The 16,872-nt window shown below is 40.3% G+C and overlaps 3 protein-coding genes across 9 annotated transcripts; 1 reads left to right on the forward strand and 2 right to left on the reverse strand.

Annotated features, from left to right (window-relative positions):
* Positions 1 to 54: 54 nt before the first annotated feature.
* On the forward strand, positions 55 to 3,403 carry LOC146363077 (uncharacterized). The gene is made up of 4 exons (XM_084918429.1): positions 55 to 1,908; positions 2,094 to 2,450; positions 2,763 to 2,850; positions 2,927 to 3,403. Exons 2-4 carry the CDS (start codon positions 2,230 to 2,232, stop codon positions 3,086 to 3,088), a joined length of 471 nt encoding a protein of 156 aa, XP_084774555.1. The 5' UTR covers positions 55 to 1,908; positions 2,094 to 2,229; the 3' UTR covers positions 3,089 to 3,403.
* Positions 3,404 to 3,466: 63 nt separating this feature from the next.
* Positions 3,467 to 8,403, reverse strand: dnajc8 (DnaJ (Hsp40) homolog, subfamily C, member 8). The gene is made up of 9 exons (XM_084918428.1): positions 8,281 to 8,403; positions 7,654 to 7,755; positions 7,045 to 7,101; positions 6,866 to 6,932; positions 6,489 to 6,583; positions 6,305 to 6,376; positions 4,547 to 4,638; positions 4,332 to 4,407; positions 3,467 to 4,229 (listed from the first exon to the last, which is right to left on the reverse strand). Exons 1-9 carry the CDS (start codon positions 8,350 to 8,352, stop codon positions 4,110 to 4,112), a joined length of 753 nt encoding a protein of 250 aa, XP_084774554.1. The 5' UTR covers positions 8,353 to 8,403; the 3' UTR covers positions 3,467 to 4,109.
* A 714-nt stretch (positions 8,404 to 9,117) lies between these two features.
* On the reverse strand, positions 9,118 to 16,826 carry LOC146363079 (heterogeneous nuclear ribonucleoprotein R). Of its 7 annotated transcripts, XR_014799133.1 has the most exons (16): positions 16,421 to 16,608; positions 15,600 to 15,760; positions 15,388 to 15,506; positions 15,164 to 15,271; positions 14,888 to 15,001; positions 14,534 to 14,710; positions 14,229 to 14,364; positions 13,895 to 14,100; positions 13,654 to 13,803; positions 13,441 to 13,562; positions 12,818 to 13,356; positions 10,845 to 10,905; positions 10,451 to 10,518; positions 9,835 to 9,895; positions 9,444 to 9,549; positions 9,118 to 9,300 (listed from the first exon to the last, which is right to left on the reverse strand). XR_014799133.1 is itself a non-coding variant. In XM_084918423.1 (11 exons), exons 2-11 carry the CDS (start codon positions 15,754 to 15,756, stop codon positions 12,750 to 12,752), a joined length of 1,896 nt encoding a protein of 631 aa, XP_084774549.1. In that variant the 5' UTR covers positions 15,757 to 15,760; positions 16,711 to 16,826; the 3' UTR covers positions 11,876 to 12,749. The 7 variants fall into 7 exon arrangements, 2 of the variants coding, with proteins under 2 accessions (XP_084774549.1, XP_084774548.1); XR_014799134.1 differs by lacking the exon at positions 10,451 to 10,518; XR_014799131.1 differs by having other exon boundaries at positions 9,835 to 10,518.
* Between the last annotated feature and the right edge of the window lie 46 nt (positions 16,827 to 16,872).

A 16,872-nucleotide genomic window follows, 5' to 3' on the forward strand; every position in this document is an offset into this window, starting at 1 on the left:
GATGCCTCTGCTGGATGACCTGCGTAGCTGTCACACAGGTCTTTGGATGCTTGAGTTAACAAAAGGAAAATGGTGAGTATTATTTTCTAATTTTAAGTAATTTCTTTAAATCTTTAATAGTCTCTTGGATTCCACTGGCACTAAAAGCTTTCATCTTAATTGAGATGCATGCGATTCATTCATATCAGATTTTATCATTTGCACATTTTATCACCTGCATTTTCAGATTACTGAAGTCTGATTTTATAGCAAATTATTCTGGGGCACTCTTCTCTGGATCATCAGCCACACTTTAGACTATCACTAGACTCGGGGTCTTTTTAAGTGTATTATTTTTTTAAAATGGGATAATTTTCATCCTGGTTTCCAAGTATCTTAACTGTTTAATAGTTTTAGGCATTTTGCATACACTGATAAAATAAAAAAAATAAAAAATCCCTAATGACAGGGTTTTTTTGGCAGCGACTGTCGGATGTTTTTCCTCCACCAGTCCTATCTTGTTAACTAATCTCTCTGTCATTACCCTTCAAAGTCTACGCTCAGCTGTCACCTCCTGAGGAGCAGAAGAGAGCTGAGCACAAGATCTGTTGCAACAGGTGTATAGATGGATCGTCATGTAGACTTCCCCACCTGTCAGTACTTTTATTAGTACCTTTATTAACCTCGCTGTCCCCATTCTTTCTCAAACAACAGCAGACCGAATAGAAACCCTGCTATGCATTAACCTTAAGAGAAAATGATAAAACTGAATCTGTTTGATTGAAACTGTGCTTGACTGACATACAAAGATGTGGGATGTAGCTTTTCTGGTCATTTTCTCACGTTTTCTAACAACCTGAGGAATGTCCAATTCTTTGTGTTAAATGTAAAAACCTTCATATGCAGAATGGAAATAATCTGTATGGTAGAAATGCACTGTTGTAGCATCAAACACAGGTGATTCATAGTGGTGTGGGCAGGCTGAGACTGTCTGAAATTCCACACTAATATAGTATTTAGTATGCTTCAATAATGAGAGTTTTACCCTTAGTATGTGTATATAATTGCAGTGTGTAGCAATACTTTAAATGCATACTATTTCCAGGTAAATATTAGAGTATGTGGCACTGGATACTACACTGGCGTATAAATCTATAAAAGCAGTGCAGCAGTAACAGAATTTAAGAGGCACAGCTGGCAGCTCAATCTTTATGGTAAATCTTTATAGTGTTTAAAAATAAGGTGCCAATTTGTTAATGATTGCTTGGTCTCGCACAGGTTGTTGGATAACAATTAACACGTGTTGCTCTGTAAGTGACATGAACAGTAGTAAAAATATTGAGTATATAGTGCATGGTTTGGGATTTCAGACACTGTGAATGCTGTTTCTCTCTAGGCCTGAATTTGTCTGAGTTCACTGTGAATGAAGCGAATCTGTGAATGAAATTGATCCTTCCAGTCAATGAAACTGTCTCGTCTTTGGGTAGAAGTCGTCCTCTGTGCGTCATAAAAGCGTCATCCTCTGCCTTCCACTTTATCAGCTCCCATCTGTCAGGCTTCCTCTGACCCTGTTGCCAAATAATTTCATCAGCTGCTAAAATTGACAATGAAAAATTTCAACTAAGTGTAGCTTAGTCGTCGTCAGTCCCCTGGATGTAAATTTTTTAAGCATCTGTTTGCATGTGCAGATTTGTTTGCAGCTACTCTGCTGTTAATGAGATAAGCGACTGTTGCGTCCTCAGCTAATCCAATTTGGAGACCTGCAAGGTCATCAGTCAAATCCACATAAGAGCAGAGCGCTGCGGAGCGGAGGTGTCTACAGGTACACAAGCTGAAGTGCTGGCAACAGAGCATTAAATGGATCCTTTGCTTTACAGCTTTGACAAATGATACCATCAGCCCATTGTGTCTACAGGAGAACGCACAAAGGTCAGTCATTGTTTCTTTAAACCATGTGCAACATGTTTTGTAAAATTGTGACTTTAGGGTGTTTCTTTTTGATGGACACAGACAAAGATTTTTCCAAATAAAGGATGGATAGTATTTTTTTCTTTTTTTTTAAATTTCAGTATAGAGGCATTAAAGTTTTCTCTGCTTGTACTTTTTATTTGCAGATTACAGTCTCCAATAAAAGTCTCACTTCTGCTGAATATTTATCCCAAACAAAGAGGCGCACCTTCATGCTGATATTGCCTTAAATACTCGGAAAAGTCTACCTGATAAATCAAGCGACATCTACAAACGCCGCAAATGGATTCCTTAATGTCACTGGGCGCTCCCCTGAAGCAGTTCACCAGCTGCGTGTCGGGGAAAAGCACCACCAAGAGGGGCGCCGGGAGGAGCCAGTCTGTCCGCAGAAGCAGCTTCACCCGCAGGAGGAGCTTCAGCAGGAGGAGAAGCGTTCCCTGCAACAGCCAAAAAGTGCCAGACTCCTGGCTCAGAGCTTACCAGGATGAACTGAAGAGGGAAAGGTAAAAATAAATTAATTAATTAATTAAACAGAAGCATTCATGTGATTGATTGATTTTCAGTTTTTAATGTGGTTTTGCCAGGGTGTGTGGAGTTTTTCACGATCACTTTTAGCTTTCTTTGCAATACAATAAACAAGAGTTAGAGTTGCTGTTGTATTTTAAGAAAACAATGATTTTCAGTTACTATCTTGTCATCAAGCTAAGACTCTTGGCCAGACAGACCTGGCTTAGTGAGGATAAGACTCTTCCTCACATGAATAAGCTCCTCGCCCATGTGCCACGCTAAATGTTGCTCTTTGCTGTTTGCCAAAGGAAACGTCAGCAAGCCATGCTGGCCAAGAAGAACGCTGATAGGGCTGTCAGGAAAACTCACTTCAGGAGCCATCACTGCCTCCCACGGGTAAGTGAGCAGCTACATTCAAATGCAACTGACTTATCAGCGTGTCATTATCTAACCCGAACACCTGTGCCTGCAGCAGAGCAACGCTTCCAGGAGGAAACCGACCCCGGCCAAGGACGACTCCTTCTTTGGAGCCTTTCAGGGCCTCAGTCTGGATGGATTGATGGGGGCTACTAATGCATCCCCTGCTGTGACGGCGCCTGGTGCAGGTGCAGGAGATCAGTGCAAAGTCATGTGAGATGGGACGCGTAAAGACGTTTAGATTTTTTTTCAATGAGCCACATGCTTTTGCAGATTTTTCTGCAAATGAGACTGGATGGAGAAAATGAGACTGGCTCTCACCATGTAACTCAAGAGGACGGGAAACATTTGTTACTCTGTATTTTCTGAAGTATTCTTTTTTTTTTCCTTTGGCAGACAACACTGCTTATTTTGATGTTTGTTTTACAAATTATAGACTGTAGCTATCGCCATTGTTTCATGGTGTTTGCTGAGCACAACTGCAAAGAAATGTTTTAAAACTGAATTATTAAAATTTTATTTTATTTTCCCACTGTTCATTTTCAGAGTTCTTTTTTTAATTTTGTCCTTAAAAAAAGCCAAAACAGAAACTAAGCAGTTTTTTAAAATTTATTTTCTCCAAAACATAACTTGGGAGTAAAATGGTGAGCTGCTTAAATTTATATTATGAATACACAGAAGACATGCACAGAGACGTAGGTTCTCAACAAGAATGCCTGTTCCAACAACACATTTGTAAATTTGTATCTAGTTGATATTCTACTTATAAAAGGAATCAATGACAGCCAGATAATAAGAAGCATAGATGCCACATAGCTTATAGATATCTGTATCCCATAATCTAGTTATTTCACTTTTTTCTGCGAGTTTTAACAGTTTTGGAGACCACAGTGAAGTAGGCTTGTTAAGACAAAGATTTATTAAAAAAACAAAACAAGGAGAACAAGAAAGCAAATGACAGCAAACCATGCTTCCACCCTCTGTCACACGAATGGAAGATGCATCATTTCTTTATTAACCGGGGCAGGTATGATCTCCAGCTCCAGATCATAAATATGTACATTAGAAAAGCCAAGTACAAAACTACAGCTGTCGGGCTTGGGATGTTGTCCTACGACACAATGCTGATGGCTGTGATGATGATTACACAGATGACCGCAGACAACAAGGAGAGGATACACAGAAGTGTTTCTTTCATTTAAACAGTGGGTTTTAATTGAGTGAAGTCCAGTTTTACATCATTCCCTCTGTTCCATTTTGACTTTAGGGGGCTTTAGGAAGGACCTGTTCTTCTTCTCTTTGCTTTTTCCTTTGGCCTGGAAGTTCCTCCAGCTGTCCACACGTCCATCTCTTGTTTCCTGAAGAAAATAAAAATATTATTTTTCAATTAAGAAATCCAAATGGCACAGTCATCGTGTTTCTATTTACAGATGCGTAACAACTGGCATACAAGAACGCACCTCAAAGTTTTTCTGCCACTCTCGCTGTCGCTTAGCGTTCTCTGCTGCCTCGATTTCTTCTTCTCTCGCCCTTTTCCTGGTGAATTGAGAAAAATCCAGGATGTTATGAATGAAAACATTCTCTGTTTCTAAAACAAACTACCAAGTGGTAAAGACGGGTGAATGTTTTAGTCATACAGAGCAGCAACCAAGTTCTTAAAAATCCCACCAATTACCTTTCATGCATTTCCTTTGCTTCCCTCTCCTTCCTCTTGATTTCCAGCTCTGCAAACAGCTTCATGGTCTGTTTGTACACTGCTTGCTTGAACTGGAGAGAAAGAAAAATAAAAAACACATGTACGATATGAAGTACAGTAGTTAGCTCTGTTTCCTCATAGCAAGAAGGTCCCAAGTACTAAACCAGGGCTGACACATGTTTGCATGTTAGGTTAGGTTAACTGGCAATTCTGAACTAACTGAATTCAGCTGTTCCCTTTAGCAATCACCACCACCACCTCATTTACCTCTATTCCTATTATCCTCTATCACATAAAGCCTTCACTACTTCCGCAAATCTTTTCTGTGCTCATCCCTCTTGCCTGGCAACTCTATCTTCAATCCAGTATATTTACTACCCCTCCTCTGCACATGTCCAAACCAACTGAGCCTTGCCTCTCTAATTTTGTCTCCAAACTGCTCAACCCGAGCCGTCCCTCTGATCTACTTGTTTCTAATCCTGTCTATTCTGGTCCTCTGGACGTCTTTTTGTCAGTGCTTTTTCATACATCATAGGAGATCTCACTACCATCTTGAAAGCCTTCCTTTTCATTCTTGTTGCTATCCTTCTGTCACAAATCACCCCCTCTACTCTGCTCTTCACCACTCTGTTACTTTAGATAGTTGATCACAGGTATTTAAACTCATTCACCTTCACTGCCTTTTGGTAACACTGCTGGGCATTATTCAAAGTACTTTAATTTCAATGGTGTCTGCCACATAAAAACTACATGCATCAGTCAAATCAGATTTAAAAAAATAAAGGTTTACAGAGTTTGCCCCAAAATATTGTTTTTTAAAAGCCTCTCACCCCTATTAAATTACACTTTGTGGAGGTACAGAAATTATTTTACTGCTACAATATAACCTGCATTATTAACATTGCATTAATAATATATCCTACAGCATTGATATTGCATTAAAGATGTTTATTAAAGCTATTGCCACCATATTAACCTTTTTATTACAGGTGCAGCTATAATTGTTTTATACACATTGCATGTTTGTGCTCATTCAGAGTTGATGCTCAGTCTATTAAAGAAGGTTTTACACAATAGATATGTCTTCACAATCTATTGTGTAGGTGACTTGGAGCACAGAAGGATTGCGTACATGCTTACAAACACATATAATCCAGAAACCTGCCAGGCCAAAGGCCCGAAATTCATTTAGCTTCTAACTGCATTTCAGTTTGCTTGGTAACAGATGACAGAAGACCAGTCAAGAAAGGACAAGCCCTCAGGGACCATCTAGGCTTGAAATTTATTGCCATGTATGGAAGGTGTTATAGACAGAGGAACTTCTGTGTCTGTTTTTAGCCATCTAAGATGTACCATTTACTGTAATCAATGTATTTGATCTGTAATCGACGCGAGAAGGACCAGGAGACATGTGCTGATGTGATGCTGCATACTTCTTCTCCTGTGTGTGTTTTACTAAACTCATTGTTTGATTGCACTCTTCTGGGCCTCTGTTGGTTTGTTCCATTGCTCAACATTTATTGAATTCGGGACAACTTACTTCAATGTCTTTCCTAGTGCAAAATTCTGCTATTGGTTTGCAGTGATAGCATTATCCCTCTTTTTTTTACATCTTGCTAATCCAGTAATTTGTGATAAAGACAGAACTATTCTTCACATGCCTTCCCTTTAAAACATTGTGGTTCTGAAATTACAATAAAATTATAATAAAAGTCTCAGTACCTCAGTAGAACTTACCATTTCGGGATCATCTTCCTCCACATCCAGTGGTTTCCCTTCTTTCTTCAACTGTTTCCTTTTCTCTTTTACCTTTAAAATATAAAGAAACATCGCATTAAAAAAGTCCAGATAATGAAAGCTGAGTAACATGGAAAGGGGGGGAAGCATTAGATTTTTTGTTTTCACTGTGGAAAATACTCACCATATGCTCCACATATTCCTTTCCTGCATGAATCACATCTAAGGCTCTCTTCTTCTGCTCTGGATCCAGTAAGAGTTTGTATGCCTTGTCCACAGCTGGACATAGTATAACATTAAGGCTCGATTAAAGAGTGGTTTTAATGTAAGATTAGCAGATAACTGTATCACAGAGGCTCTAACAAAGTCAAATTGTTGTTTTCATGCTTTTTATTTTAATTTGTACAAAAACAACAATGAGACAGAAACTGTTTTTTAGGTTTTGTTTTTTTTTCCTCCAGAGTTTATTGAGTGTCCAAATAGCCAATAAAACCCATTTTAATTAACTTGGAGCTGTACAAAAATACAAGCCATAAGAGATGTACGTGAGAGAATTGTTACCTTCGAACGCTTTCTGCGCTCTGTCTGGATCATCCTGATTTTTGTCTGGATGGACCAAAATGGACAACTGCCAAGTAAAAGAGATTTAAAATTAAAAACAAAAACAGCATTGCAAAGAACACGCCATGTCTGTAAAAATGAGGTCACTGAAAAGCCTCTCCTCCATAAGACTTCCTTACCGCCCGAAACCTTTTCTTCAGTTCATCATCTGTTGCCTCTGGATCAATTTGCAGAACCTGAAAGAGATTTGAAATCGACAATTGTTAATAGCGTTGGATCTCATAGCATTGATACATCATAAGCAGTTAGAGCTTTGAATAATATAATAATAACTCTTGGGTTCTGTTATTAGGCTTTGGAAAAGTTTGTCCCTGACAGGTGACTTTGGTCAATCACAGATCCTTTCAGATTGGCTGAGTGAGTAGTATGAGGAGTCAAAATTATTGCACAGAATGAAAGAAGACTGTCACTTAAAAAAAACATGATTTGATTCCTAAGATCAGTGTTCACAACTTTTAAAAGGGTACATTTTAAAATTATTTCCTCTTCTTTGATTTAGGTCTAATAAGATACAGATATGAAAATAATAAGTAAGCATCAAGTATAAATATCAATTACATAAGCTTCTAAAAGCTATATACATTATTGCAGTTCCTTTGTTAATTAGAAGTGAAGTGTGAATGAATTATTATAAATGCTACATACATACATTGATAGGTAGCATATTTAACAATGATAATAATAATTAAAAACAAAACAAAAACGACACCATTAGTGAACTAGGTTACCTCAAAAGGGTTGAGATTGAAGTATGATGCGCCAGGTCTGAGCAGTCTGTCAATCTGCTGCTTGGAGGTTAACACAGAGTCTCGCTTCTCAATCTGCTTCACCTTTAAAAATGAATAGCAGCAAAACAAAACAGTGAAAAACTTCACAATGCAAAGCTCCTGGCAAACAAGGCTTCCGGAATACATTTTTATTTTCTTCTGAATTATGTCAGCCAGCTCCGAAGAATGAAATACGAAGAACGAGAAGGATGCTCTTAATCTTTTCAGGAAGCTATCCTCATTAAATAAATACAGGTCAACATGTACACTGACCTAGCAGCAGCTTCATAAAAGGCCCGCCAACGCAGTAACTCCTATTAAGCAAGCCATAGTTTAGGTAACATGGCTTGTAGTACTAGCTGCTGATAATAATGAATAAAATAAGCCCAAATAACGGTGTTTTTTTTCGTACTAACAGAAGACTGAAGCTGCTCACAAACATCTCGTTTAACGTTAGCTTCTCGTTAGCTGATGTCAGCAGGCCTCGTAGGTGATAAACGCGGTAATCGCTCAATAACCGGCTTCAGTCGGTGCAAAGACAGCAACCGATACTTTAAAGTGAATAATCTAACTTTAAATCTGCTTTACCTCAGTGTAAAAATTTTGAAATAATTCATCCGACACATTATGCACAGAAGACTCTCCCTCGGCGGTCGCCATCTTCGCTCGGGTTTACATGTGACGTAGTGACATCACGTGACTACAGATTAAAAATAAACCTACGTAACGTAAGCACACGTTTTATAACAATTTTAAATATTGAAAAAATATGAAAGTGAATGAATGTGCTGGGTTAGAAAGGTTTAAAGTTTTTCAAATTAAAAACATTGCATTGGCATGTTTTGACATGACAGGAACTAGAAGACTTTACTTCCGCTTCGACGTTTTTTTTAACCAACATTTAACATTTAGCGACGAAGGATTACAAACAGCGGTCACGCCTTCACAACGCTTTGCTAAAATCTTTAAGCTGGTGCAGGACTCTGTTGTAACATGTCTTCAGCCTTTTTTCCCCAAACCAGCCCCCACTGGTACACATCTGCGTCTGTGTATTCACTGTATCACACTTGACTGAACATCTAAGAATATATATTTATAAGTACCATGGTGCAGACATCCTGTGTGTGTGTGCAATATTTATTTAAACGTTTAAGGCATGAAATTTCCTTTGCTTAGGTCAACTTTGTGCTTCCTGTATTTATTTGTATTGAGTGATGTGAGGCAGTGAGTTGAGTACAGTCAGCTTGATTGGCTGAGGTTTACAGTGAGCCACATATGCCCACTCTCCTATTGCCCATTTCCACTGGTTTGACTGGAAATGTGCTATGAGACAGTATATAGTTTACTGCACTCAATGATTTCTAATGAGATCTCAGAAATGCTGTAGTGGTATAATATTGTGTTTATACAAAAGAAAAAAAAATATGCACACACAAAGCTGCAAATTTATTTGTGAAATAACATGTATCAAACAGTCCGATACATAGATCGTTCCCTCTTCCAGCAGTAAATCTTTGAGCTGGATGAATGAGCAGTGGCAGCCTACTAGGCGGAGCCAAAGGCCTCTGATGGAGCTGTGGGTCACGTGTCCATCTTTTTCTTCGATTTCTGTCCACAGACAAAAAAAAAGGACATGTTTTTATTTATTTAAAAATCTAGCGCTATAAAATCTTCACATCTCTGATGCATAACATTGCTCTAGCTGAGAAGGCGATCATTTATACGATTACTACGATGCAAAACTTTCTGACCTCTGACTTCTGTTGAGCCCATCGTGACTGATGTGCCCCCTCGGTTCTGGACCTCTGCACCTTCCTCATCTTGTGGTATGTGGTTTATCATCAGGGATAGCAGTCCCTAGAAAACATACACAAAAAGCTTGCTAAAAAAATCCTGGTTGATCGATTTTTAAACATTAACCATCAAACCCTGCACATGACTGTAGAGAGTCATATGATGCTCATTTATAAAATCCACAAAATCCATAACTTTATATATTTTTATTCTGAAAACCTTATAAGACTTACTTGCTCTGGGAAGTTTAGAACTAGGACATCCAACATTGTTTTAAAACATGAACTAACCTAAAAATAAAATCATATTTAGTCTTTCTGAGTATTACTTGATAATGAACAATCTTACCAATCAGTCCTTTCCATTTCTGTGAACCCATTCACATGGATGGGGGCAGCTCCTTTACTGCCTGGTGGAAAGAGGCAACATATAAAGACACAGTTCTGACATGAGAGGCTGTTATGGAAACTCCAGCATTTGCAGGCACTTTAATCAAAATGTGTGTGTGTGTGTCAGTAACTAGCTCTACATCCCCGGCTTACCTGTGAAACACAAATAATGTAGCCCTTCTACTGCCATCTTGTGGCGGTAAAGGGTAAAGACATCAGTTTAGAGGTGCAGCCTTTGTTTAAACACAGGCCAGTTTCACAGATGTTTAAGTTAGCAGCTCAAAATCGGATTGAATAAATATGAAAAGTAACTTCTCTAGTAAATATGGACCCCCTAATTAACACCTATTCAGCTCTGAAAATAGCCAATAAGTGCAGCATCGGCTAAGGAAACAATGCACCACTGGTAGTGCTGGTGCAGAGCTGCTACCTCTAGTGGCGCAGAAGGGGAAAAATGTCCATTCTGCACCCACCGCCCAAATTAAAGAACTCGTGGAGACAACAGATGATTTTGGTGCAGTAAGCTGAGACAGGCAGCAGGTGTTTTGCATAGTTTTAGGTTTACAAATGCTTACCAAATTCCTTGGCTGGCTGCCCTTCTGGCTGTTTAATCAGTCTAAATTTGTGCACGACTCCCATTGACCTTTAGATGAAAAATTGGCATTATAATTGTGAATGAAGTACCCATTATTCCCATGTTCTCTAAACCCCAGAAATCTGCCGGTTTGAATTATTATTTTCAATGATTCTTCAATCAATTTTTGATTCTTCTTGATAGCCTGGAAAAGAGGAGAGAGAGAACCCCCCCCCCCCCAAAAAAAAACCCAAGGAAAAAAAAACGTTGATTCACAGCAGAGTATATTAGCAAAGAGATGATAAAAGCATAGTGTATAATTAGGGCTAGTGTTTCTCCAGTGATTACAATTAGCTAGAGAAGAGGAGACAGTACTCTGTGCAAGGCTAGCTCACCCTTGAGTACCGTTCAGGTGAGTTCCTCATTCTAGCGGTGCCGCTCTCAATGCTTCTCCACCTAGGCAGGTTGGAATAAGAGGACAGACACATGAAACAAAATACAATGACACCATGGCACCAAAACGCAATGGCTAAAAGAAACAAAACAAAACCAAAAAGTTTTCTAAACAGATCCTGACAGGTGATCGCTTGCTATAGCTGGAGGTGCGTTTTAGGAAATTTGGATGGTCAGATCCTTGGGGTCTTCAAAAGGAGAGAAAAAGACGATGAGATGATGTGCAGATTTTGGAAATTAGCTGCAGAAAATCCATTCCAAGTCAAATGTGTTGCTCTAAATGTTGTAAGGAGGTCAGTATCAGGACCACAGACGTGTGAATAATTTTTTTTTACTATTATCCAAAACTGTCCTTGTCTTGAAAGTTTGTGGATACAGAGCTTAAGTTTCATAAGATGTCAGCCCTAAAGAAGAGGGGAAAAAACAAAACACTGGAGCTGGGAGGTGCTGGAATTTTACACCTGTGAAAATCCTGTGTTAGCTACCCACTGCTCTCCAATTATCAAATGTTATGCCGGTCAATAAAAAGCTCAATAAGCATTTGCATTATTTTCACAAGAGTAAATTGCTTTCCATCTTCTCGTCATAAACGACAGCATTAAGTGACGGTAGGCTGGTTGTTCACCGTTTGACAGACAGGAACAATCTTGGGTAATTGCAAGGAGTCCAATTTACAGTGCGGTCCCTTTAATTGTTGCTGCAACATTCACAACATGAATTCAGTGTGCAGGATATTACTGCAGTCTGAAGAATAAGGAATACAAAAAATAAATCCTGCTTTTGTATCATCCAGACACCTTTCGAATTCTCGTCCCGTTGTCTGACTGCGCAATTTCAGTCGTTTGTGATTAACCTTTGAGAGAGAAAGAATTTGACTTGGAAAAGAAGATATTCATCCAAATGTGAGAATTGAGATTAAAAATCAAATCAAATACTGAATGACAACACGGAATTTGAGTATCTGACAATTGACTGATGCTCAGCTGAGTTTTATTGAAACGGAACAAACGTAAAAGTTATAAATACAAAGAACATCAGAGAACAAACTGCTATGGCTCTTAAGGTAAGCCAAACCAAATTCTACTGGGCAAGTTTAAAGAAAACATAGGAAGTTATGGTATCAGTTTAAAAAACAAAAAAAACACAATTTGTCTATATCTAGAAACGCTAGGCATACACTTTAAACATTACAAAACTTTGATTTTTCTTCCTTCCTGTGGATTCTTTTCTCCACCGTTGCAAAAACAAAAAGAAAAAAAAATGACGTAAGAAAGCTCTACCATATGCATTTATTTACAAGCAAGTCCCTAAAGCAACTATGAGAAACCACAAATAAAGGGAGTACAAGAAGGAGAAGGGAGGAAAGGGGCATGGACAGAAACTTCCTGCAAGGCAATATTCATTATTTAATGTTGTCTCAGACTTTTTGAGAAGGAAATGTCCACTTTTTTTCTTTTTGTGTGTGTAAATGTTCATTGTTGGCTTTAAAAAGAACCAGGAACAAAAAGTAACAATAAAAGCGTTTTTTGAGTGTTTTTCTTTTTTTAAAGACACATGTCCCAATGTAACCGTAGGAGTAGGAAATGATTCACCACAACGGTTACGTTCATTTCTTCAGCCAAAAGGCTTTCCAGCCAATCATCTTGAGCCAATTCTGGGGTCTGTCCGTTTATTTTTATTTTTTCTGAGATATATACAGATTTTTTTTTCCACGAAGGATGAAGAATAAAAAGTCAATCAAAAACATTGTGGCCAATCTCCTGTTTGTTTGGTTTTTTTTTTTTATTGTTGTTTTTCTTTTTTTTTCTCTTTTCTTTTTTTTTGTTGCCAAATACCTTTTGGTGCATCTACTTCCACTGCTGCCCATAAGAATCCTGTGAAAACTCCATGGTGTCATTACTGTAACCATAGTTACCAGAATAGTCGGCCCCTTGCTGCAGGGGCTGCTGGGCGATGGGCTGGGACCCCCAGTTCTGTTGGTTGTTGGTCTGGCGGCGCTTGGAGTCAGGCTGGTTAAACACGTCTGCCTTCCTCTTTCCGCCGACGTTGCCGCCGCGATTGCCCCTGGCCCCGCGAGGACCGCGGCCCCTCTGAGGCTGGAAAGGGGCACCTCGCCCTCCTCGGCCACCCCTCGGACCACCGAGGGGTGGCCCTCTTTGGGCGTAGCCACCCCGGCCTCGTGTCGGTGGAGCTCCACGAGCCCTGGGAGGAGGTGGACCTCCCCTGCTGGGACGAGTACCACGGCCCCTCATGGTGTACACGTCTTCGTAGCCGTAGTAAGGGTCTTCATAGCCACCACGGTAGTCATGATAGTCGTAGCCATAGTAGTCATCGTAGTAGTCATCATAGCCATAGTAATCTGGTGGATAGGCATAGCCCCCTCGGCCACCGCGGCCCCTGCCTCGGCCCGGCGGAGGCATGCGTGGAGGTGGATAGTAGTAGTAGTCATCATACCTGGAAAGAAGAAGATATCACTTCAAGCAGTTGATTCCTTAAATGAGAAGACGTCAGCTGACCAGTCAGATGTCTCTGACTCACCCCGCATTTCTGGTAGTCTGCCGAGCTGCTTGGCGCTCTTTCCTCTTCTTGTCTGGGGGCTTTGCCAAGACAATCTCAATTTCTTCTCCTCCCAGTTCCTTCCCATTCATCTCCTCCATTGCCTAATCAAACAAAACAATCAGTTTCTCATAAAAGAAACTCACGGAATCGTTACACAAGCAAAAAGGTTTGGCCAAAGCACGAGAAACTCACCTTTACGGCAGCATCCCTCTCTTCAAAATGAACAAAAGCATAGTCTTTCAATTTCTTCACTCGTTCCAGCTTTCCAAACTGGGAAAAGGTCTTTTCAAGAAGCTCTTCAGTCACTGCTGTTGCCAGCTTCCTCACAAAGAGCACCTTTACCTGTAACAACAGAGGAAACAGTATGTTTGTCGCACTGGAATGCAGAGCGTGCCTGATGTGTATTAAACAATGAGACACTAAAATCGCTAACCTTAGCCATGACCTCTGGGTCTGGTTCAGCTACAGGGTCAGCCCACTCCACAGTGACCGGGTTCCCCCACACTTTGACCTTGCCGCTCATCAGGCGACGGCGAGCCTGTGCCGCGGACTTGTGGTCCTCATACTCGAGGAAACAGAAACCACGGTTCTTTTTCTTGTCATCTGGCTGATGATACAATATCACCTCTTGGAGACCCTCTGTGAGGTAAACAATAACATCTGACTATCACAACCATTGTTGTGTGTGTTTATCAATCCTTTTTAAGCACTGATAATTTGTTTAAATGAGTCTCTAAGAAACAAAAACCTGCATGTTAGAAACAAACCTGTCACTTTGCCAAAGTCTTCCAATATACTTTCTCTTGTTTTGTTCTTTGGAATCGATCCGACAAACAGGCGATTGTTTGCAACAGATATACAAACTCCTAAGTACTTGCCAGGGCGGATTTCATGGTTATCACACTGTAAAAAAACAACAACAAAAAAACCCCAGACAAGTTAACAAATGAGTGAAATGAGCTGAAAATACTGTGAAGCACAAGTTATTTCACTTTCTAATAAGTAAACCTTTAAGTCTATTTCCCCTCAAGCTGTTAAAATATGGACTGATATTTCCCGCGACATTACTTACAAGCTTCACAGCCTTCTGTGCATCATCCTTATTGCAGTATGTGATGAAGGCATAACCTCTGTTCTGACCAGATAAAGGGTCCATCATTAACCTGAGGTCCCAGATGGGACCAGCAGACTCAAAGAGCGGCACCAGCTCATCTTCATACAAATCCCTGGGGATTTTTCCAACAAAAACCTGAGGAGAGGACAGAGGGGAAAGAAATGTGAGAGAGCGTAATGATTTGCAAAACATTACGCTTTTAGACTTTATGAATGACACTTAGCTTATATTTTCTCAATCTTACTCAAATAATAAATCCCAGCCTTGGAAATCATGACAGACAATTTTTTAATCTGTCAATCGCTTCTCTACCTCAGTTCCACTGCCTGGATGAGTGCCTTTGAACACATCCTCAGGTGGAGGACCCCCATATTTTCTCTGGCCTGTAGTGACATCCAGGGTGTATCCTGTGCGCTCCAACAGGGCCTGAAACACACACACACACACACACACACACACACACACACACACACACACACACACACACACAAAACAAACATTAACTGAACTGCGGCTGCAGAGGGGTGTTTATATGACATTCAATCTGACCCGCTACACAAAAGAGCTTAGCCAAATGACTTTGTTTACCTTTATTTTTGCCTCATCTGGGCCCTTGGTGGACTCTTGTACCTTACTTCCTTGTTTTTCTCTCTGCCTGTAGGTCTTCATAACTCCACAAAGGAAAGCACTTTTATTCTGCAATGAAAAACAAAAACAAATCAGATAATTAATTTGCAACAATTTGTGCCAAGTTAAAACTCCTGTCAAGGGCAAAGAGACATGGGTCTATTCATTTTCTCCTATGTGGATACCTGTACGTGGGACAGGTCGCTCTCTTTGAACTGCTGCAGCACCGTAAGCGCTCCCTCCTCGTTGAACTCCCGCAGTGCATCGATAGCCCTTTCGTCCAGGTCAACGTATGCCACTAGGCCTACGGGTACAATGGACGTTCAGCATCAGGCTCAGCTACAGAAAAGCAGGTATACATTATTCTTTTAGTGGAAATAAACAAACAGCCACTCACCTGTCTGGAAGATATTATCTAGACTTTCAGCTACTTTCTGGGGCAGCCCAGCATCAAGGAGGGTCTGGTAGTTCTCTGTGTGTGTTGTGGTCACATCCATAGGCTCTTCCTCCTCCTTTGCCGGGGCAGAACTACCGTTTACCTCAGCAGCAGCCATTCTCCTTCAGTAGCAAAGAAAAGAAATACATTTTACTTAATTTTAATGTTTTAATGGTTCTTCTTAACAGGTTATTTTACTTAAAATCAGACCAATAAATAGAAAGATCCACGATCCTAAACTACATTTCAATCTTTATGCATGTCATCACCTCAAGTGCAGTTAATCAAGTTGATTTACAAGCTTTATGGTTTCTATTTAATTTAAAATAAAAAATAGGACTCACTGGAACTGTAGTTCTTATAAATGTAATTTAATAACTATAATCGGCGTCGACACGTTATAATATACTGCACAACAACAACCTGGTCACTTCAAGAAAACACGTACAGCCTCAGTCCCGCCCCCCTTCACATGCAGCTTGCAAGCCAGCGAAATGAATGCTTTTCTTTTTATGTATTTACGTCCATATGTTTTTGACCCCACAACACCCTCTTCTACAAGCAGACAACGCTGGATAGATTTTACAGCATTTTTAGTCAAGCGGGATCCCCGAATACGTTATCTTGCCCTTGCGGAAAAAAACAAAACAATGATGATGGTTAGCTTTCTAGCTGGCTAACGAGCTTACATACGAAGGCCTCGCCGTGCAGAAAGACACCTTTCGCAAATCAAGTACACGCGCGCCCCGTACACGGGCAAACACACAGTTAGCGAAACTCACCAGAGCGAATCAGGAAACTAACTCCGACGGGTGTTAAAACGTGAAACGACTAGCCTATCGGACATACAAATAGTGTCTAAATGCGCGGAATATGTTTGAGTCTAACCCACGAGACAAATTTCCAGACAGATACGGTCTCGTCGTCGGCTCGCCCGAACAACGCCACTGCTTCGCAACCATCGCGAGATGTGGACGAAAACTCGCCGAGTATGTTCGTTTTGACAGGCCAGGCCGGGCGTGCTCGTATCGGACAACCTGAAGCTTATAGAAAGTTTAAGACGTATGCTTACCGCTTATAAGGAATGAAGTGAGCTGAGCTTAACGCCAACCAAACCAGGCGATAACCGGGGCCAAGCTAAAAAGGGCTTTGCAACTCAAACTAAGCGGGTAGCGCTGGGATAAAAAACGAGCCCTCCATCAGCTATCCAACCACGGAGAATGAACTATAACTG

The sequence above is a fragment of the Perissodus microlepis genome, chromosome 22, assembly GCF_051167445.1.
Source record: "Perissodus microlepis isolate ML-2025 ecotype Zambia chromosome 22, ASM5116744v1, whole genome shotgun sequence".
In the NCBI taxonomy this organism is placed as follows: Eukaryota; Metazoa; Chordata; class Actinopteri; order Cichliformes; family Cichlidae; genus Perissodus; species Perissodus microlepis.

Coding starts and splice junctions, on each gene's coding strand:
- LOC146363077 (XM_084918429.1), top strand. CDS start 2,230: ATGGATTCCTTAATGTCACTGGGCGCTCCCCTGAAGCAGTTCACCAGC. Junction 2,451..2,762: donor GATGAACTGAAGAGGGAAAG/GTAAAAATAAAT, acceptor TGTTTGCCAAAG/GAAACGTCAGCAAGCCATGC. Junction 2,851..2,926: donor GCCATCACTGCCTCCCACGG/GTAAGTGAGCAG, acceptor CTGTGCCTGCAG/CAGAGCAACGCTTCCAGGAG.
- dnajc8 (XM_084918428.1), bottom strand. CDS start 8,352: ATGGCGACCGCCGAGGGAGAGTCTTCTGTGCATAATGTGTCGGATGAA. Junction 6,584..6,865: donor AGCGCAGAAAGCGTTCGAAG/GTAACAATTCTC, acceptor TACTATGTCCAG/CTGTGGACAAGGCATACAAA. Junction 4,408..4,546: donor GCAAAGGAAATGCATGAAAG/GTAATTGGTGGG, acceptor TCAATTCACCAG/GAAAAGGGCGAGAGAAGAAG.
- LOC146363079 (XM_084918423.1), bottom strand. CDS start 15,756: ATGGCTGCTGCTGAGGTAAACGGTAGTTCTGCCCCGGCAAAGGAGGAG. Junction 14,365..14,533: donor CACAGAAGGCTGTGAAGCTT/GTAAGTAATGTC, acceptor GTTTTTTTACAG/TGTGATAACCATGAAATCCG. Junction 13,357..13,440: donor CAGACTACCAGAAATGCGGG/GTGAGTCAGAGA, acceptor TCTTCTTTCCAG/GTATGATGACTACTACTACT.